Source organism: Saccopteryx leptura, chromosome 7 (genome assembly GCF_036850995.1).
Source record: "Saccopteryx leptura isolate mSacLep1 chromosome 7, mSacLep1_pri_phased_curated, whole genome shotgun sequence".
NCBI classification, from domain to species: domain Eukaryota; kingdom Metazoa; phylum Chordata; class Mammalia; order Chiroptera; family Emballonuridae; genus Saccopteryx; species Saccopteryx leptura.
Genome location: NC_089509.1, coordinates 55,367,297 through 55,385,905, shown reverse-complemented (window position 1 = coordinate 55,385,905; position 18,609 = coordinate 55,367,297). Strand labels below are relative to the sequence as shown.

Here is an 18,609-nt window from a genome sequence, read left to right as displayed (position 1 = left end):
TATAACACTTGATTCTGTTGTTTTTTGCAGTTATGATGTATAAGAATCATAACCTGAGGACAAACTTAGAATCAGTTTATGAATATGACTTTTATTTTTCTATTTCTTAGAAATAGGTTTTCTTTAGAAATGGGTCTTAATACATTAAGCTCCTAGAAACCACTTAAATGTAGCAATGAATATTAGAAAAGCTCCAGAGAAGGACTAATTCTTGCCCCTAAATATTTGAAAGGATCAGGAAGCTTGCCTCTGTAGTTCATAGTCTTGCCTGTCAGGTCAGACCCGTAGGTCATAGTCCCCACCCTTTCAAGCTTATGAGATCAAGACATCGAGTTCCAAGACGGAGCACCTTGTATCCATTCCAGGCATTCCTCTTACTGAACAAAGAGTGGTGTGTAAGAGTCCTCTCAGGGAGGCGGGCAGAGGGGAGGTAAGAGAATGGGGCAGATGGTGAGGAAGGCAAAGGTATTAAGCTCCCAATAAAAAGATTATCCTTGAAATAAATTTGGTATAGTAGAAAAGTTTCTTATTGTGTTTTTGTTTTGTCTGCTATATTCCTTTATGCATAAAGTATTTTTGGTTATCAGACCGTTTTCAAACTATGTATTTCTGAATATCTATCTATCTATATCTATCTATGAAGCAGGTTAAAGCTAATTTTCCCCTAAGTTATTTTACTCTTCAATTTGGGCATCTGTAAAATGGCACCTGCTATTAAACAGATTCTCAATTAAAATTTTTTTTAAGGAACAGAGAGATTCAAACTGCAGTCCATTTTTACTTCTAATGGGATTAGCATCAAGGAAAACCGCTCATGCAGAGACTAAGATAAACATCAGAACAATGCCACAATTATAGGGCATTCAATTAAAATATTGCGGTGACTTTCGGTTGTGCAAAAATAGTACATTTTCCTCCCAGTTAAGTAAACAGATGATTTTGACTTTATTGAGGACCATATTAGAATGATTTTGGTGTGACTGAAACTATTGCTAATTATCATTGGCTTGTAGCACTTCTCTTTTGTTACTTAGGAATGCCAAAGTAAGGGTAAAATCCCTGTTACAATGAAGGCTTTCTTGCTGGTAATCAGCAGTATTTGGTCTGCCTGTAACTGGGGCTGCTTTGTCCCTCAAGTTTTATTTCTATTGACTTTTTGTTCTTTAGAATTTAAACATTTTCTTTTATATATCTAACTGCTGAAACTCTACCCCGGGGAACAGTTGCAGGGGAGTAGAGAGGGTGGTTAAAGTCACTCTGTGGACTGTGACGGCTGGTGAAAAACTAATTGTTCTTCAAATTCAGTTCCACATGTAAACAGCTATCCTCTTTCTATTCGAGGTGAGAAAGCAGAAGCAGAGACTGAGCCCATCTTGCATGTCATGCCACAGATGGACCTTTTGAATATTCTTACAGTTGAGCTAGGACTCAGAGACCTGAAATCTTGAAGAAAGAAGAATTTCTTACTGGGTTTCCATCATTCAAGCACATTAGAAATGTCTCCCATCTAAGATCCCTCTCAGCTGCTGTCCAATTTCCCTGCTCCCTTTTACAGCAAAGTTACTCGGAGTTGTCTTTAGTCAGTCTCCATTTCCTCTCCTCCTTTCCTTCTAGAACTGACAACAAACAGTCCTTCATCTCTGCCAATCTCCTGGAAACATTCTTGTCAGTGCCACCATTGACCTCCATTTTGCTAAACCTATTGTTCTTATTCAAATATCACCGTATCAGCGAGCTACTCCTCATTGTCACCTTTGTCATTCTACCCTGCTATATTTCCATATGTTTTACTTATGTGACATTTATTTTAATGTCTGTTTTTTGACTCTTGCAAATAAAATGTAAGTTCCAGAACAGTAGGGACTTCATGAAGTTTATCCCTTTATCTCTAGTACCTCGCACTCCTGTGGATATGCAACAATTATTCACCAAATGAAATATTTAAAAAAAAATCAGTGGGAGTTTCTACTTCACCTGTAATTTTGTTTATTTCTTTATTAAATTCCTAGCTCAGAATCTAATAAAGTGGATTTCAATATATATTGCATAGAATAAAATTCTAACTAAGGGGTAGGTAGCCTAACTAATCTGTAGGATAATTGGAAGAAAGAAAAACTTTTTCGCCCTTGGATTACTTCTCTTTCTTTTCATACTATCATTTTAAGATTTTCTGTTTACTTTCATATGATTTCATTCTTCTACATTTTTGCTCTATTACTTCGAAGTATATAAGCAGTGGCTGTATCTATTGTAGCGGTTAGGAACATGCATTGAGCAGCCAGATTGTCTCCAGATTGAGTTCTGGTTCTACAAGAACAGTCTGTATGACCGTTCTCAAATTACCTAAACCTCTCTGTGCCTCAGAGAGGAATATACACAAAATCTATAAAATAGAAACCTAAAAAGTTGGAGTAATAACGTATCTACCTCCTAAGGTTGTTATAAGGCTAAAATGCATTCAAACCTACTGAGTCTTTCTAAGTGTCTGGCACACAGTTTTCAGTACATGTTATCATTATTGTTGTTCTTCTTAACTACGTGGATAGTACTTGCAACTAAGTGCTGGTGGCCAAACTGGTAAATTTTTTTCTGGTAAAACATTACTTTGGATTAACCTGCTTTGGAACCAGAGTTTTGTAAAGTAACTTATAAAAGATTACTCTAGGACCTTGAAAAATCCCATGTGTCTGGGAAGAACTTGTATCAGTAAATTCTTGTTTTGTTTTAAACCTATCTTTTAAGATGCCTTCTCTTTCTTTATAATCAACTTATCTTCTTTTCAATGTTCTTTTTGGCCATTTTGTCACATTCTGAGAATAGAATGTATTTACAGCTGTATGGCCAGTAGCCACGGCCACCATCACAGCTGCCTGGCCAGTGCAGGTTCGCATTGGATTCGGACAGATGGTAATGAAACAATGGAACCCAAAACTGGTGGGCCATTAGCTTTTATCCTAGCTTGCACCCGGCCGGCAAGAAATACACACAGTAGGAAAACACTTCCCTTTCCATTCAGGGCTCCCAAAGCCACTGACTCATCCGAGTTTCCTAGAATCAAAGGTTTCTAACCTCACCAGCCTTATTCACCTCTGTTCCCCATCTCCTTCTCTCTGCACAAACTGGCTTCTCCTTCAGCACTCTGCCATCTTGGCTGCTTCTCCTCTCCTCCATGTGGCCTTTCTCTGCTCTCCCCTAGCATGGGCTCCTCTGCCCCATTTTATACTGTAGAAATAAAAATCTTTGATCCAATATACAAACAAGGAAGTCTCTGATATAAAGTGACTTAGGGTGGGAGAGGCTTAGTCTTAAAACTAAGCCTTAGGCTATAATGACTCTGCCTGTCCCCCACACCCAATGCAAACTATAAGCGAGCAAACATATATATCATATTTACAAACTTATTTGACCAACAACAGCCTTCCTGTCAAGTTAATAAAGAATGGTGCCTAATATTCCTATGGTACTCTGCTGTGAATGATTTCTATTCTGGGTAGACTATGAGGTTCTCAAACCACATCTTCTTTCTTGATTATATAAACAGAACCATAGCATGGAAGTTTCTTGCTTCAAACTAAATTATTAGCAGAGAAGAAAATTAAAAAAATCTTTAAGTGCAAATCTCATATGCATATTTAGGGGCAACTCTCAATTTTTGGTAACAAACCGGGACATGCCTCACTTGGAATGTGGAGAAAGCGAGGGAGGGAGAGGCAAAAAAGGTGGTGTGAGCGAGGGTGTGCAAGGGTGTTTTCACATTTTTGTGTCAGGTAAACTTTAGAGGTCTGAGGCTTAGTTAATAGTTACTTGTCGATCTTTTCATTAAGCCAAAACTTAGGGTAAGTTTCTCTAGTGTTCTTGTATATTAACTCCTCTCTCAACACACTTTCCCTTAAAACCCTGCAGGACATTTAAGCTACATGATGAATTTGCTCCATAGAAAAAACTTGACAAGGCTAGACTCAGACTTGCCAAGCAAATACAACAAAACGAAAATAAGATTTTAGATTTTCCCCTAGCTCCATCTGTGACTTCTTGTTTCTTGGGGTACACTGAAATTCATTAATTAACGTCTTTAACAATAGAAATCTTTAAGATAAGTAGAATCTGCTTATTTCTTACTTTGCTCAGTGTGCACAATTTGGACCTGTTTTTTCTTGTGGGTCTCCAAAGGGGGAAACACTTTGGAAAGAGATTGCCAAATATTTCCAGCGTTTAAGAGTCAGGTAACCGTGCAGTGTGTCCTGTGGGCGTGCACCTTCGGTTGACTCTGCACAGAAGAGACCAGAAGGTGTGCAGGGGTTGAGACAGGTCCTCAACTGACTGAGAGAGATTTGTTATCAGTGGATGGAGACAAGAAAACTGTCAAACTACTGACCTTTGACCATCACTATACTCTCTCTGATGACATCAAGCTGGCCTGTTGTTTGTTGGGGGGGATGAGCCTTGTCAGCAAACTTTTAGTCATGTCAGTGGATACTGTTTTATTTCCTCCCTTTTTCAGTTTTATGGCAGTGGTTCTTAAAAAGCAAGATGGGGAGACTAAGAGACCCTCCTAGCATATTTGTCCCAGATCCTTCATATCTACAATAATCACTTTAAATGAGGTAGTTACTGTCCAAGCCCAAATAAATTTCCCGCCTGACAGATATCTTATCTGCTGCAAAGAGCTGAACTTTCTGAGATTCTCCTTCTGCTTGCTGCTGCTTTTAAAAGGTTAGATAACATGCTAACTCTAAGAGGCATCCAGCACCCAGGAGGAAGGGCACTGCTTCTTGACTCAACTAGCTTCTTGCATCTCTTGAAGGGAGGATTAAACAAAGTGGTGTGACCCTTCGAAGACACACTTGCAATGCATCTCATGGCAGTGATGAAAAGACAGCAGTAACCCTAAGCACTGCTGATTCTTGGTCTATTGAGAAATAAAGTTCAGAAAAAATTTAAAATTTTCATCAGCTATTTTTAAATGCCTTCTATTTTAATATATAATTGACTATCTGTAACTTGGCAATTTAGGTATGTAAAGACACTTAATAGAATATTTTTGAACTTCTAGAGGTGAGAATATTTGGACTTACTCCTTCACTATACACAAAATGGAGAAAGATTACTTGTGAGCTCGTCTTTTTGAAAGTGTGACTTGTTAACATGGGACAAGTATAATATAGTTTCAGCACAGAATTTTGTGCACTGTTCCTGCTTGAAGGAGACTGGGACTATCCAAGGAATTATCTGAAATATCTGTCTATGTCTATGAAATCTCAAATTGATATCTTAAATGCAAAATTGAGCCTCAAAGTGGGACTGTGTTGTCTGGTCTTTGAAATCCTAACTAACACATACATTATCCTTAGTTAAAAGAAATTTGGTGCCTGACCTGTGGTGGCACAGTGGATAAAGCGTCGACCTGGAATGCTGAGGTCGCCGGTTCGAAACCCTGGCTTGCCTGGTCAAGGCACATATGGGAGTTGATGCTTCCAGCTCCTCCCCCCTTCTCTCTTTCTGTCTCTCTCTCCTCTCTCTCCCTCTCTGTCTCTCTCTCCTTTCTAAAAATGAATTAAAAAAAAAGAAAAAAAAAAAAAAGAAATTTGAGTGGTATAGTACAGTGGTCCCAAACCCCCAGGCCACGGACCGGTACCAGTCCATGGGCCATTTGGTACTGGTCCACAGAGAAAAAATAAATAACTTACATTATTTTTATTTTATTTATATTTAAGTCTGAACGATATTTTATTTTTAGGAAATGACCAGATTCCCTCTGTTACATCCATCTAAGACTCAGTCTTGATGCTTGTCTTGGTCACGTGATACATTTATCCGTCCCACCCTAAAGGCCGGTCCATGAAAATATTTTCTGACATTAAACCGGTCCGTGGCTCGAAAAAGGTTGGGGCCTGACCAGGTGGTGGCACAGTGGATAGAGCATTGGACTGGGATATGGAAGGACCCAGGTTGCCAACCTCAAGACCCTGAGGTTGCCAGCTTGAGCGCGAGCTCATCTGGCTTGAGCAAAAAGCTCACCAGCTTGGACCCAGGGTCGCTGGCTCCAACAAGGGGTTACTCGGTCTGCTGAAGGCCCACGGTCAAGGCACATATGAGAAAGCAATCAATGAACAACTAAAAAGTCGCAACACGCAATGAAAAACTAATGATTGATGCTTCTCATCTCTCCTTTCTTGTCTGTCTATCCCTCTCTCTGACTCTCTCTGTCTCTGAAAAAAAAAAAAATAGAAGGTTGGGGACCACTGGTATAGTGGATAGGATGTCTACCTGGGATGCTGAGGTCCCTGGTTGGAAACCCTGAGGTAGCTTGCTTGAGCGCAGGTTTACCAACTTGAGCGTGAGGTTGCTGGCTTGAACGTGGGATCATAGATATGACCCCATGGTCATTGGCTTGAGCCCAAAGGTCACTGGCTTGAAGCTCAAGGTTGCTGGCTTGAGCAAGGGGTCACTCACTGGCTCAGCTGGAGCTCCCTGTTGAGGCTCATATAAGAAACAATCAATGAACAACTAAAGTGCCGCAACTACGAATTGATTCTTCTCATCTCTCTCCTTTCCTGTCTGCCTCTCTCTCTTATAAAAAAATAAATAAAAAATTGAAGACAATAAGGGTCATTATAAAAATAGTCTTTAATGAAAAAAAAAGTCAAACCAAGATATGTATCATATTTGTGAGAAAGAGGTATTAAAAGACCATAAAAGGCAGGATTTAAAAATATTTTTAAAAGTTTGTTAACTAAAAACTCAATAGGAACACAAGGGTTCCTTGAGCACATTAAAGACCCAGTCCCTATTATGGGGATTCTAAAGTGAGTAAGAGAGGATCCTTGTTCTCAGAGGGTTTTTATTATGTCACAGGGGAAATATAAACAACCAACAGAATGAAACCTAAGCAGGAGTCATAAGAAAACACATGTTCCAAGTCTGGGGATACACAGGGGAGAGACTGTCAGCATGTTATTTCTACAAGGAACAAAACTGACTTTTCCACTGCACCCTAGAAAACCAAGGTTAAGCATCTAGTTAATAGCAGGGAGATGACTGTATGTGTATAATGTGGCAACAATTTTTTTGGTGCTTCTAGAGTACATTACTTTTTTCAGAGTGCTTTACTAGACATTGTCTTTTGAGGTCTTTTATCCTGTGACGTTAATCATCTAAATGTATGGGTGAGGAAGTGGTGACGGAGAGAGGATAAGCAGCTTTGTGTATGAGTAAATGGCTACTGAGTGGTACTGCAGGTCCCAGGTCTCCTGACTTCTAGACCTCCTTTCTTTCTACAACCTTCCAGCGAAAGACATGGCCCTTCATTTCCCAAAGCATGTGCAGTGGTACATTAGTTTCCTGGAATGTTATTTGTATTAAGGTTCCATTCTGAAATAAGTTAGACTTGCTCTCCTTCTTCATCTCTGAGCTCACAAGTAAGTCAGTTCTTCAGGGAAGACTTCCTTGGACTCCCGGACCCCCTTACGATGCACTCTCAGAGCGCTTTGGACCCCGTTTCTAATTTGCTCTTTGTCATTATTTGATCAATGTCTTTTCCCCCTATCCCACTATAATCTCCATGTTTCTTTTGTTTACCAATATATGCTCAGCACTTAATGTGTAGCATATAGTAGTCATGCAAGAAGTGTTTGTTAAAGGAATGTCTTAATTTAAGGTTTATGTACTATTTCCATTCCTTTAGGATACCCAAGATGTGAGCAGCTTACTTGTGCCAATGGAGCCTGCTATAATACTAGTCAGAGATGTGATCAGAAAGTTGACTGCAGAGACTTCTCTGATGAAGCCAACTGCAGTAAGTAACCTGCACGCGATGTTCTGAAGCTGTTTCTACTGGCCAATTATGCATATCTCTTCTCAAGTTTGTGTTCAATGAATTTATATTGGTAACTTGAGGTCAGCCATGGTGGGAGTAGTTACACCATGGAAATAGGCAAACGCTAAAAGTCAGGACCTTTTTGTCCCGGGACAACTGGTTGTTAGACATTTAGCAGCATACTACTGCGTAACAATCTTTTTAAACTTAAGACGAAATCTTCCTATGAGATTAAACGGCTCCAATGGAATTGAAATTCTCTTTTTTCTTTCCCTTCTTAATCTTGTGTCCCAGCTGAAGTGTGTTCCCATAACCAGTTTCAGTGTGGCAGCGGGGAATGCCTCACTCATGACTACGTCTGTGACCGGATCCCAGATTGTGAAGACGGCAGTGATGAACGTTCTTGCAGTACGGTGCTTTCCTTATGCTGGGTCATATCATTAAGAGTGGTTTCTCCCCTTACCAATGTATCACTCTTTTCAAACAAAAGGGTCACTATGCCTGATGGTAGGTGGAGCCAGAAGATCATTCAGGACCCAGGGCATGAGCCTCAGCAGTGTTACTGAACCAGGGCTCCTTTATCTCGCAAGGATCTGTGTAGAGTTGAAGGGTTGCTGATGGACAGTTTGCATTCTTTCCTTAGGCTACAAGGGTACAGGGTGTATTGTATCACTGGACTCTCAAATTACCCAGACCTCAGGAGTGAGGCTGATAACCTTGAGAGTAGAGTGAGAAAAGGGAGAAGTAGGTCCTTAAGAGCAATGGTCTTAACTTTGTAATTTTTACCACATTAAGATTGGAGGGTCAGGAAAGTTCCATTGTGATGCAAGGGTTTTTGTTGCTTCTACTTTTCCACTCTGACGCTACTTCTCCTTCCATGCGGTTGGTTGCCTTCAATGCAAACCATTTCTCTCTTATGGTTGCCATTTCTGAATTCATTGTATTGGAAAATATAGCTTGAAATCTCCATGGGAGTGTCTTACTAATTCCTGTAAGTTGCCAGCTTTTATGGTCATTTATTTATAAGAATGTAGGATTTTTCTCCATTCCCATTTTGATGGTTTGGTTCTTATGCCTTAGGGTTTGTGCAATATTTTCAATATTACCCTAATTTTCTATGAGCCATGCCTAATTTCTTTTCTGGCATCTAGACTTATTTTAGAGACTGTATTAAAGAGAACATGACATCATGGAATGGCTGACTGAGCATCATTTGGTCTTAAATAGCGATTCCAGTGCTTGTGGTAGAGTAGGAGAATGTTGGACATTGGTATGTCTGTAGCGTTTTTATGAATCTGTGTACTCTGTTCTGTGTCAACCTGTAGTAAACGGTCTTATTTTTAATTTTGAGAAAGAGACCAGCACCTGAATCCATTTCCTGGACCCAAAGCTGCTCTTTCCCCTTCTTTTTCTTTTTTCCCCTCCTTCTCTTCACCCTTTTGTTTTTCATTTTTGTCAAGATATTTAAAGACTAAATTGCTATAGAAATTTCAGTTTCTCGGAGCTCCGTTTATCTAGTGAGGCGAGTGCTTTGAGTTTTTCCATGTGGTCTGTGCCTCTGGAGAGCAGCTGCTGTTTCTTTCCAGGCTATGAGACCTGCAGAGGCAATCAGTTCACTTGCCCCAATGGCCATTGCATTAATCAAAACTGGGTCTGTGATGGAGACGATGACTGCACAGATAATGGAGATGAAGATGGATGTGGTAAGAGATTCTGATGGAACACCATGTTCTTAACGTGTTTTCCAGAACTTGTTTTTCCTGCTACCTTGTTAGAAATGATCTGTGTGACAAGCAAGTGTCATGATTGTCTGGGATTTAAAGGACTTGGTGGGGAAGAAGGTGATTCTATTAGCTTTTCTTAAAAAGACCCAAAACTCAAATACAGCAAAATTAAAATTTCCTATCTTTGAGTATTAAGGCAAAATAGACAGGGCAGTCTCCTCTACTTTGATAGCTTACTGTTTCCCTTTAAGAGTTCTTATTTTAACTAGATTTATGTATAGTAAAGAAATAGGATGGGGAAGGAGGAAAAGAAAAGGGAAAACGTGATTTGTCTTAGACTTCCTAACCTTTAAACATGACTTAAACTTCAGTTTAAAGTTCACTTTAAAAGTTCAGTTCAATTTTGTTTTGTTTTCAAATTCTGATTTCCAAATAACAAATGACTGACATCCAGTGGTGGAAGAGAGGCCGTAGGGAAAACATGAGAGATGGAAGTATGGATTGGTATTTGCAGGAGGCATTGCTATCCAGGGAAGTGTCTAGAGATTCTGTAAAAAGGATATTGACAGTAATAGTCACCCTCTTCACTCTGAAGTACCTCTAATAGTTTAGAACTTCCTAACAGCCACACTGAAAGGCAAGTTACTACTAGTATGTTCCGGCCCTAGATATAGTAAGATTAATGCTTGTTCTGGGCACATCCTTTTGCTTCACATTTCGGTTTTCCAACAATTATTCTTTCTACATTTGAGTTATAGTTTTTCTTACACTTAATGTTTCACCAAGGAAACAAAGCAAACCACCAAAAAAGACAGAAATAAGAACAAAATAAAAACTCAGGAATCCTGGTGTTACCTTAATAGCCCTAGTTCTGTGATTTGTGATATAAATAACTGAATAATTTTCTAAGAGTTATTCACGTAGTCTGTTGATAATTGAGACCAATATCTACATCTTATTTTTATATCTTGGTTGGGGGCTGCCTCCCCCAGAAAGAGTGAAACTTAATTCCACTGTGACACTCCTTAGAAGCTTAGAAGCTCTACTAGTGGGCTTCTAGAATTGCCATTAAATTCTAGTAGAGTTAACTCCTAGTTTATTGTAAAATACAGGTCATCTCTAGACTTCTACCTGATCTATATCCTCTCTTAACCATGTATTAAAAAAAATGCTGGCTCCACTTCTTATGTGGTTTGTAAATTGTTTTTCCCCTACAGAAAGCAGTCCTCATCATTTTCATAAATGTTACCCTGGTGAATGGGCTTGTCCCAGGTCTGGGAAATGCATCCCAATTACAAAAGTCTGTGACGGAACTTTAGATTGTCCATCAGGAGAAGATGAAGGCAATGCCACTCTACAACAACATTGTGGTACGGAAATTCACTTGTGTGTCTTTCAGATAAATATGCTTCTGTTTTTCTATAACAGAACTCAAAATATAGAGAATATCAGATGGTGTTTGCATAACAAACTATCCCAAGACTTAGTGGCTTAAACTAGGAAACATTTACTATGTCTTACAAGTCTGTGGGTTGGTTAGGTCATTCTTTTGACCTAGACCAGCTCGCTCCCTTGTCAGGATGCTACAATAAAAGCTCTGTTCGTTTACATGGTGTTGGGGAGGGCAAACCTTAGTGCACAAGCTCTTTCAAACTTCTGCTTATGTCATGTTTGCTAAATGTCTTATTGGCCAAGTACGTAGTCAATGGATTGAAGAAATAAACTCTTATCTCTTGATGGGAGGTGCTTCAAGTATGTGGCTCTTTTTCCTTTCTACCTAGGCAGAATGTTTTTTGTTTTTGCTTTTGTTTTTTTTGTATTTTTCTGAAGTGAGAGGCAGGGAGGCAGAGAGACGGACTCCTGCATGCACCCAATTGGGATCCACCCAGAAAGCCCACTAGGGGGCGATGCTGTGCCTATCTAGGGTGTAGCTCCATTGCAACCTAAGCCATTCTAGCGCTTGAGGCCACGGAGCCGTCCTCAGCGCCCGGGCCAACTTTGCTCAGTGGAGCCTTGGCTTCAGGAGGAGAAGAGAGAGATAAAGAGAAAGGAGAGTGGGAGGGGTAGAGAAGCAGATGGGCATTTCTCCTGTGTGCCCTGACCAGGAATTGAACCCAGGACTCCCACATGCTGGACGAACGCTCTACCACTGAGCCAATCAGCCAGGGCTAGAAGAATGGTTTTAATGGCAATTCTGATGACTCCAAAGGAGATTTTTGTTTCTTGCTCATAATTAAGAAAAATGTCTTACCTGGCTATACTAATAAAATAAAATAAAATAAAATAAAATAAAATAAAATAAAAAAGTTTTTGGTTCCTGGGACATATACTTTGAATTAGCATTTTTTTTCCTTCTTTTCCTGTGGCTGTAGAATATTCACCCTAATGTCAACCCACCAACTCTGTGAACAGGTGACTGTCCTGTCAGATAATAAGTTTATGTTATTGATTTCATCAGTGGTACACTCCAATTATCTAGTACTTGACCAGTACTTGTAACCCTAAGGTCTTATTATTATTATTTAAAAAAAACTTGTAGTATTTAAATACGTAGAGACCTACATGATATTTTTCTCCCTCATTTCATTTAGGAGCCCTTTTTAAAAGGCTTTAAAATTAAGAGATATATAGTTATACTGCAAAATGAAAATAAATAGTACAAAATAAAATAAAATAGAAAAAAATTAGCAGAAAAAATATAAAGTCACCTGAAACCCCACCACTTGAAGTTAATGTTTTTGGTGTTATTTTCAATTCTGTCACTTGGGAATTCTTGGCCCCTTCTATTATGTAGACACAAGGATAGACTTATGACCTGATTTTTCCATAAATGGCTCTTATGATGACTTATACTTGTACATAGTTATAAACTTTAAAAAGGACTTTTAAAAAATGTGAATTGAATTTTTGTACCATAATATTTCAGTAAGGCTTGAATTGTGACAGATTTTCTGTACTTTGACTACATGCTTACATAGCTTTTACTTTTGAAAAAAGCAACACTTACTTCATAGGTAAATTAGTCTTGTTCAGAGGTGACCATTCATTTAACAAAGTGTTTTTCTCTGTTTAGATGTGACTTTGTGTCCTTTCTTGGGCTGTGAGTATCAATGCCACATGGCACCATCTGGAGGAATTTGCTATTGTCCCCCAGGTTATGTCGTCGACCAAAATAACACCCGTAAATGTGTTGGTAAGTGACAGGTGGGAACGCCTGGTCTTTCATCACAGTGCCTGCCACACTAATGGGTTCTATGATCTTTGACAAGAAGGAGTTTGTGCTTGTGAACAAGAGTGGTTGTCTGTATGATAAAGAGCAACTTAGTCCTCATAGAAAAACTGGACAGCATGAAATTTTAACTGAGAAGCTTTTGTCGGGTCCACAAGGCAAAGCAGTGTCTCTGTGATGAGTGTGTTCACTGGCCATTGGATACTGGTCTACTTCTTGATGATGGAGACAGTTTTTTGTGTTTTCTCTTTAAGTATTTGGATGCAGGGTTGGTACAACCATACTTGTTATTAAATATGCAAATCCTTCCTATGGAAGTAAATATAGATGTTGCCTTCAACCTTATAACATCCCCTACCCTGCTCCCCTGGTGTCTTCTTCAGTGTGCTCACACCTCCCTCACTCCAGCAACTAGAGAGTGGTGCACAGCGCAAGATCACTAGGTCACTGCTGCGCTGACCACAGTGGCCCATGCTGTGCTTGCTGGTTATTAATCTCATTGATTTTTACTTTTACTTGGAGCTAAAATTCAAGAAGAACAAACTCGATCATGTTGTTTTCAGCTGATGGCTGGCAATGAACTAAGCACCAGCGCACCAAATGTTTTCTTCATCTGTCCTAGCTGAACTATAAGAATGCTTTCTTACACCAGGAAATATCTGAATCTGATGTGAGACAGCTTTGTATCCCACTGTAATTAGGCTAAGGTCTTACAATGAGAGAATTAGACATGGCGAAGTATCATTGATTTTCATCTTTTAGGATTTAAACATAAATTTTTAATGCTCTGATTTCTTTTTCCTTCTTTCTAATTTTTCATATGTGAATAACAAATGTAGTAACAGAATGTGATCACAGAGGTTTAACAAAAAACTTTGTTTTTGCTGCTGGCATCTATCTAGAAGGCAATTAAAACAATTCATTAAAATTATTTTTCCCAGGATATTTGTTTTTTCTTTATATTACTTAGAAGTTTGAGATTCTTTAAGGCATTCTGGATAAAAACAAACATGGCATACACAAGAAATGCTTTTATAAAAGTGTCTCTTCTGAAATAATTTAAAAAATGTTAATATAATTTAGCTAAAAAGACTGAATTTGGGTAAACCCAGTGAAGCTATTCAATCTTTAGTCTCAGCTCAAGTCTTCCAACTTAATTATACCTTTTTTTTTTTTTTTTTTTTGAGAGCAGGGGAGATCCAGAGACAGAGTTCCGAATGTGCCCTGACCCAACTGTGATGCATCCAGCATCCCCTGTCTGGGTCTGATGTTCTGCCCGTCTGAGGCCATGCTCACAACTGAGCTATTTTTAGTGCCTGAGGTGGAGGCACTACAGAGCCATCCTCAGTGCCTGGGGTCGACATGCTCGAATCAATCGAGCTATGGCTGTGGGAGAAAAAGAGAGAAAGAAAGAAAGCGGGGAGAAGGCCAGGGGCCAGGACCAACTTATACTTTCATAATTACAGTTGATTGTAATGACTGCTCACAGCCAGAAAAACTTTTAATGCCAAAATAAACTGTGGTTTAACAAATTAAAGTTGGAATTTCTGAGAAAGTTTATTGCTTAGTGTTATTGAAAATTGTAATAATGGGACTTATTTACCTGTCACACACCAAGAAACATGGTTTTGGTTTTTTTTTGGTCTGGTAAAGTAAGCCAATTGAGTTTGTCCTTGTGGTGTTCAAAGTGGGTGATTATAGGTTTCTCATATCAAGAACCATGTCCCAAAGTTTGCCCATGATCTGATTGTTCCTCTTAACTATATTCAACAATACATTTTAAGATCAAGTGCTTTATGTAAGTCAGCTTGAGAGATCCTAAAGACTCAAAGAGAAATCAGAATTATTTTAAAAGCCTTCTGATTTCTAGCAATTTCAAAACATTTTATCAATAAAAAATTGTGACCTGCAACTTGTATTAAATGAGATTGCAGAACCCCTTTTTTCTTTTTCTTTTTTTTTTTTTTGCAGAACCCTTTTTGTATTTTATCACTATCATTATCATTACACTGGGACACGTTTAAGAAATTAAAAAAATATTTTTCACACAAATATCCTCTTTTGTTTGTGGCTTACCGACTTTGGAACCTCTGCCCGTGCTCCCTGGCATTGCTGGGAGGCAGCGTCAGTGCCCAGAGATGTGGCAGCTCATCCCTGGGTCTGAGGCTGCTCCTTTGTCTTTGGCAAATGTTAGCTTCCTCCAACCCTTTCACTGTCACCCAGCTGCCAATCCAATTCCAGTCTTAGCTGTCCAGGCATTGCCCCTTCCTCTTGGTAGGAAAGGAATTCCAATAGAAATTCCAGAAGCCACATTCTCAGTATTACGACAGCTTTTCTCTGTTTTCTTCTTCTCAACCCCCAAAGAGGAGTTGGGGCCTGATTGCTCTGCAGTTGGAACTTGATAAGCCATATGCCTTTTCAGGAGAAGTGATTTTTTTTTTTTTTTTTTTTTTTACAGAGACAGAGAGAGGGATAGATAGGAACAGACAGGAACAGAGAGAGATGAGAAGCATCAATCATCAGCTTTTCGTTGCAACACCTTAGTTGTTCATTGATTGCTTTCTCATATGTGCCTTGACCGTGGGCCTTCAGCAGACCGAGTGACCCCTTGCTCGAGCTAGCGACTTTGGGTCCCAGCTGGTGAGCTTTTGCTCAAACCAGATGAGCCCGTGCTCAAACTGGCAACCTTGGGGTCTCAAACCTGGGTCTTTCTGCATCCCAGTCCGATGCTCTATCCACTGCGCCACTGCCTGGTCAGGCGAGAAGTGATTTTTAAAAAAATTTTTCCAAAGTTAGAAGTGGGGAGGCAGTCAGACAGACTCCCGCATGTGCCCAACTGGGATCCACTCGGCATACCCATTAGGGGGCGATACTCTGCCCATTTGGGACATTGCTCCGTTGTGGTTGGAGGGCACCTGAGGTGGAGGGCATGGCGCCATCCTCAGTGCCCGGGGCCAACTTTGCTCCAGTGGAGCCTTGGCTGTGGGAGGGGAAGAGAGAGATAGAGAGGAAGGAGAGGGGGAGGGGTGGAGAAACAGATGGGCGCTTCTATGTGCCCTGATCAGGAATCGAACCTGGGACTTCCACATGCCGGGCTGATGCTCTACCACTGAGTCAACCGGCCAGGGCCAGGAGAAGTGATTTATTCTTTCAGAATAGTCTTGTGATCTTCACAACCTGTTGTCAGTCTTTTATTTTTTTCTTTTTTCTATTTTCACCCTGCAGTCCAGATAGCACATTTTCCAACATCTTTCTCCAACGTATAAATCTGTGGTGAGCTTTGGGTTATGTTCCCAAGTGTCAAGGGCTTCTCATATATCAGAGGTCCAGACCACTTCAGTGTTTTTTTTTTTTTCCAGCCATTAAAAAATGAAAAACTGTCATAACAAGGTTTTTCCATTAAATCTATTAATGAATGTAATACAGAAAATTGCAATGTTATGCACAAGATAATTTCAGGATTAGAGAAGGCCTTCAGTTTATAGCACACTGGAAGTAGTGTGGTCTGATACTGGGGCACTGGTTTCAAGTTCCACGACGAGTATCTTTCAGTTCCTTCAGTACGTGTCTGGGACCTTAGTGAGTACAGATAACCTCCTTAGGAGATCATCAGCTCAGGAGTCTACTTTGGAGGGCCTTTGTGATATGAGGCCTCTGCCACCTGCAGAGACCTTTTCTGTGACCTTCCCTGTTCTTCCAGAGTGCATGAGTTGCCCCTGTGTTTTGAAGCTGGGATAACATTTATTTCACATGTAATTAAAAAAAGACTACATTTTACTCTCTTGGTAAGAAGAACTTATTAGTTTCAACGCATGGCATAATGAAACCATTTATACTTATTTCAGCTGAGCTTTTAAGAGAATTGCTTTCTTTGGTCTGCTCTTTCAAGCATTTTAATTCAACAAATACTCTCTGTATGGCTGTCATCCTCTGCATGACTGACTCATTACAGAGGCATCAGGTGTTGGAAACCTATGCAACATTTATCATCTTAAACATGGCTCCCCAGTGAATGGCTCACTGATAATCAAGAATAAAATAGAATAATCCTGATACAAAATCTTGTGTCTTTTTACCATTCCTCTGCTGCTGGTAGTCTTGACCTGGCAGTGTACTGAAGCAGTTTACGGGATTATTGTTTCTGATTGACAGGACATGCTGTTTGTTGATAGAATGACATTGAGGTGCAGAGTTAGGGCATGAAAGTCATTCAGCATGATGGAATTTCACACAGCTAGATGGATCGTAGTGTGTCCAAGGGGGTCTGAGCTAAAAAGGGATTTTTGAACTATTTTCAAAGCAGTATTTGCTAGTTGGAAGAGACAAAGAATATAAAGGAAAGAAAAGTAACAGGGTAGGAGGTGCTCATGAAAATCCTCAAGTCTACTTGCTTGTCTTCAGTTTACTTGAGTATGGATGTTAATTAGCCTTTATTTTTCTCCAAATGAAGAATATAGTTTTATTCAGTCACTAAAAGTGACAGTAGTGATTTTATATACTCATTCTAACCTTTAAAGTTCTTGTAGCCCAGGTGATAAGAGGGGCATTTGCATTCACAAATTCCTAGTTATAACTTTTCTACCTTTGGTTTTCTTCTGTCTACCTGCTCTCAGGTGACTCTAGACCAGGGGTCTCAAACTCAACTCAGCATGTGGGCCGCAGAGCAAGATCACAGCTGTTTGGCCGGCCGCACTAGGTCTACAAAAGGCAACTGTTACGCAACACTTTTCTCACTGCAGTTGAAAACAAAAAAAAATCAGTACAACAAGCACAATCGTACATGCAGTTTACTCAGTGTCACAAAACGACCAGAAACTGTAGTTCACATCACAACTGCTATTAACTAAGCTAATATCTAGCTAGGATGCTAGAGAAATGAAAAATACAAGTAGGCCCCTAGGCTTACTTAATTTTATCCAAAATATTTTGAACTTCGTGGATTAGTCTGCGGGCCGCACAAAATTGTTCGGCGGGCCGCATGCGGCCCGCGGGCTGTGAGTTTGAGACCCCTGCTCTAAACCCTTAACCATAGTCTCATCGGTCTTACATTCCAAACGAGGTCATGACATTCTAGAAATCTGAGGGCGAATGTTTTGTACTTTCATTCCTCTTGAAGCAGAGCCTCAAGTGCTGTTTTCTCAGGGCTGAGAGGAGGGCACAGGAGAGAGAGATCGATGAAGGCCTTTTAGTTAGACTCACATGTTCTTTTATCTTGTCATGTCCAAACTGGGTAATTTTTTTTTTTCTTTTTAGTTACAATTGTTGGAAAGTAAAATATGCTCACCCATATTGTTGTATTTGGGAAAGCTAGAACCATTAACTTATTTTCATAACTTTCTTGAGCTTTCTTGTTAAGGAGTTACGAGATGGTAGTCCATCCAACAGGTGTGGTAGAAACCAATACATAACACTGAGATTTGCTGCAAATATAATCAGATCCTAGAAATCTGGAGAATCCTAGACCTGAGGGTATAGTGGTTCCAGGAATTCTAATTCACTTGAGAATTTTCTGAAGTCCGAGGGCATGGGAATCCTGATAGTAGAGGCTGTGGAGGTCATCCGTACAGGGACAGAGCAGGGTAAAGGAGGGTGAAGAATGGATCGGAACTTGGAGGGTCAAATGAAATATTTGGAACCAGTCTAGCAAGGATATGACAACTTTCTGTACTCCTTAAGATTTACAGTTTTTAAGAAACACTCTTTATATCTTGTATTGTTCCCCCTTCCATATTGTATTGTTTATAGGGCAATTATATTGAAACACTCTTTTTATACAGAACTCTGGGATTACTATGGCATTAAACAGAGCTTTTTCATGTAATGACTTTTCAATAAATACT

At 39.7% G+C, this 18,609-nt stretch overlaps 1 protein-coding gene across 1 annotated transcript in view; it reads left to right on the top strand.

Moving 5' to 3' along the window:
• Nucleotides 1–18,609, top strand: part of LRP2 (LDL receptor related protein 2) — a 253,234-nt gene that overhangs the window by 63,795 nt on the left and 170,830 nt on the right. Inside the window, exons 5-9 of the mRNA XM_066346663.1 lie at nt 7,685–7,795; nt 8,111–8,224; nt 9,403–9,519; nt 10,758–10,910; nt 12,614–12,733. Of these exons, the coding sequence (XP_066202760.1) occupies nt 7,685–7,795; nt 8,111–8,224; nt 9,403–9,519; nt 10,758–10,910; nt 12,614–12,733 (615 nt within the window). The remainder of the gene's footprint in view (nt 1–7,684; nt 7,796–8,110; nt 8,225–9,402; nt 9,520–10,757; nt 10,911–12,613; nt 12,734–18,609) is intronic.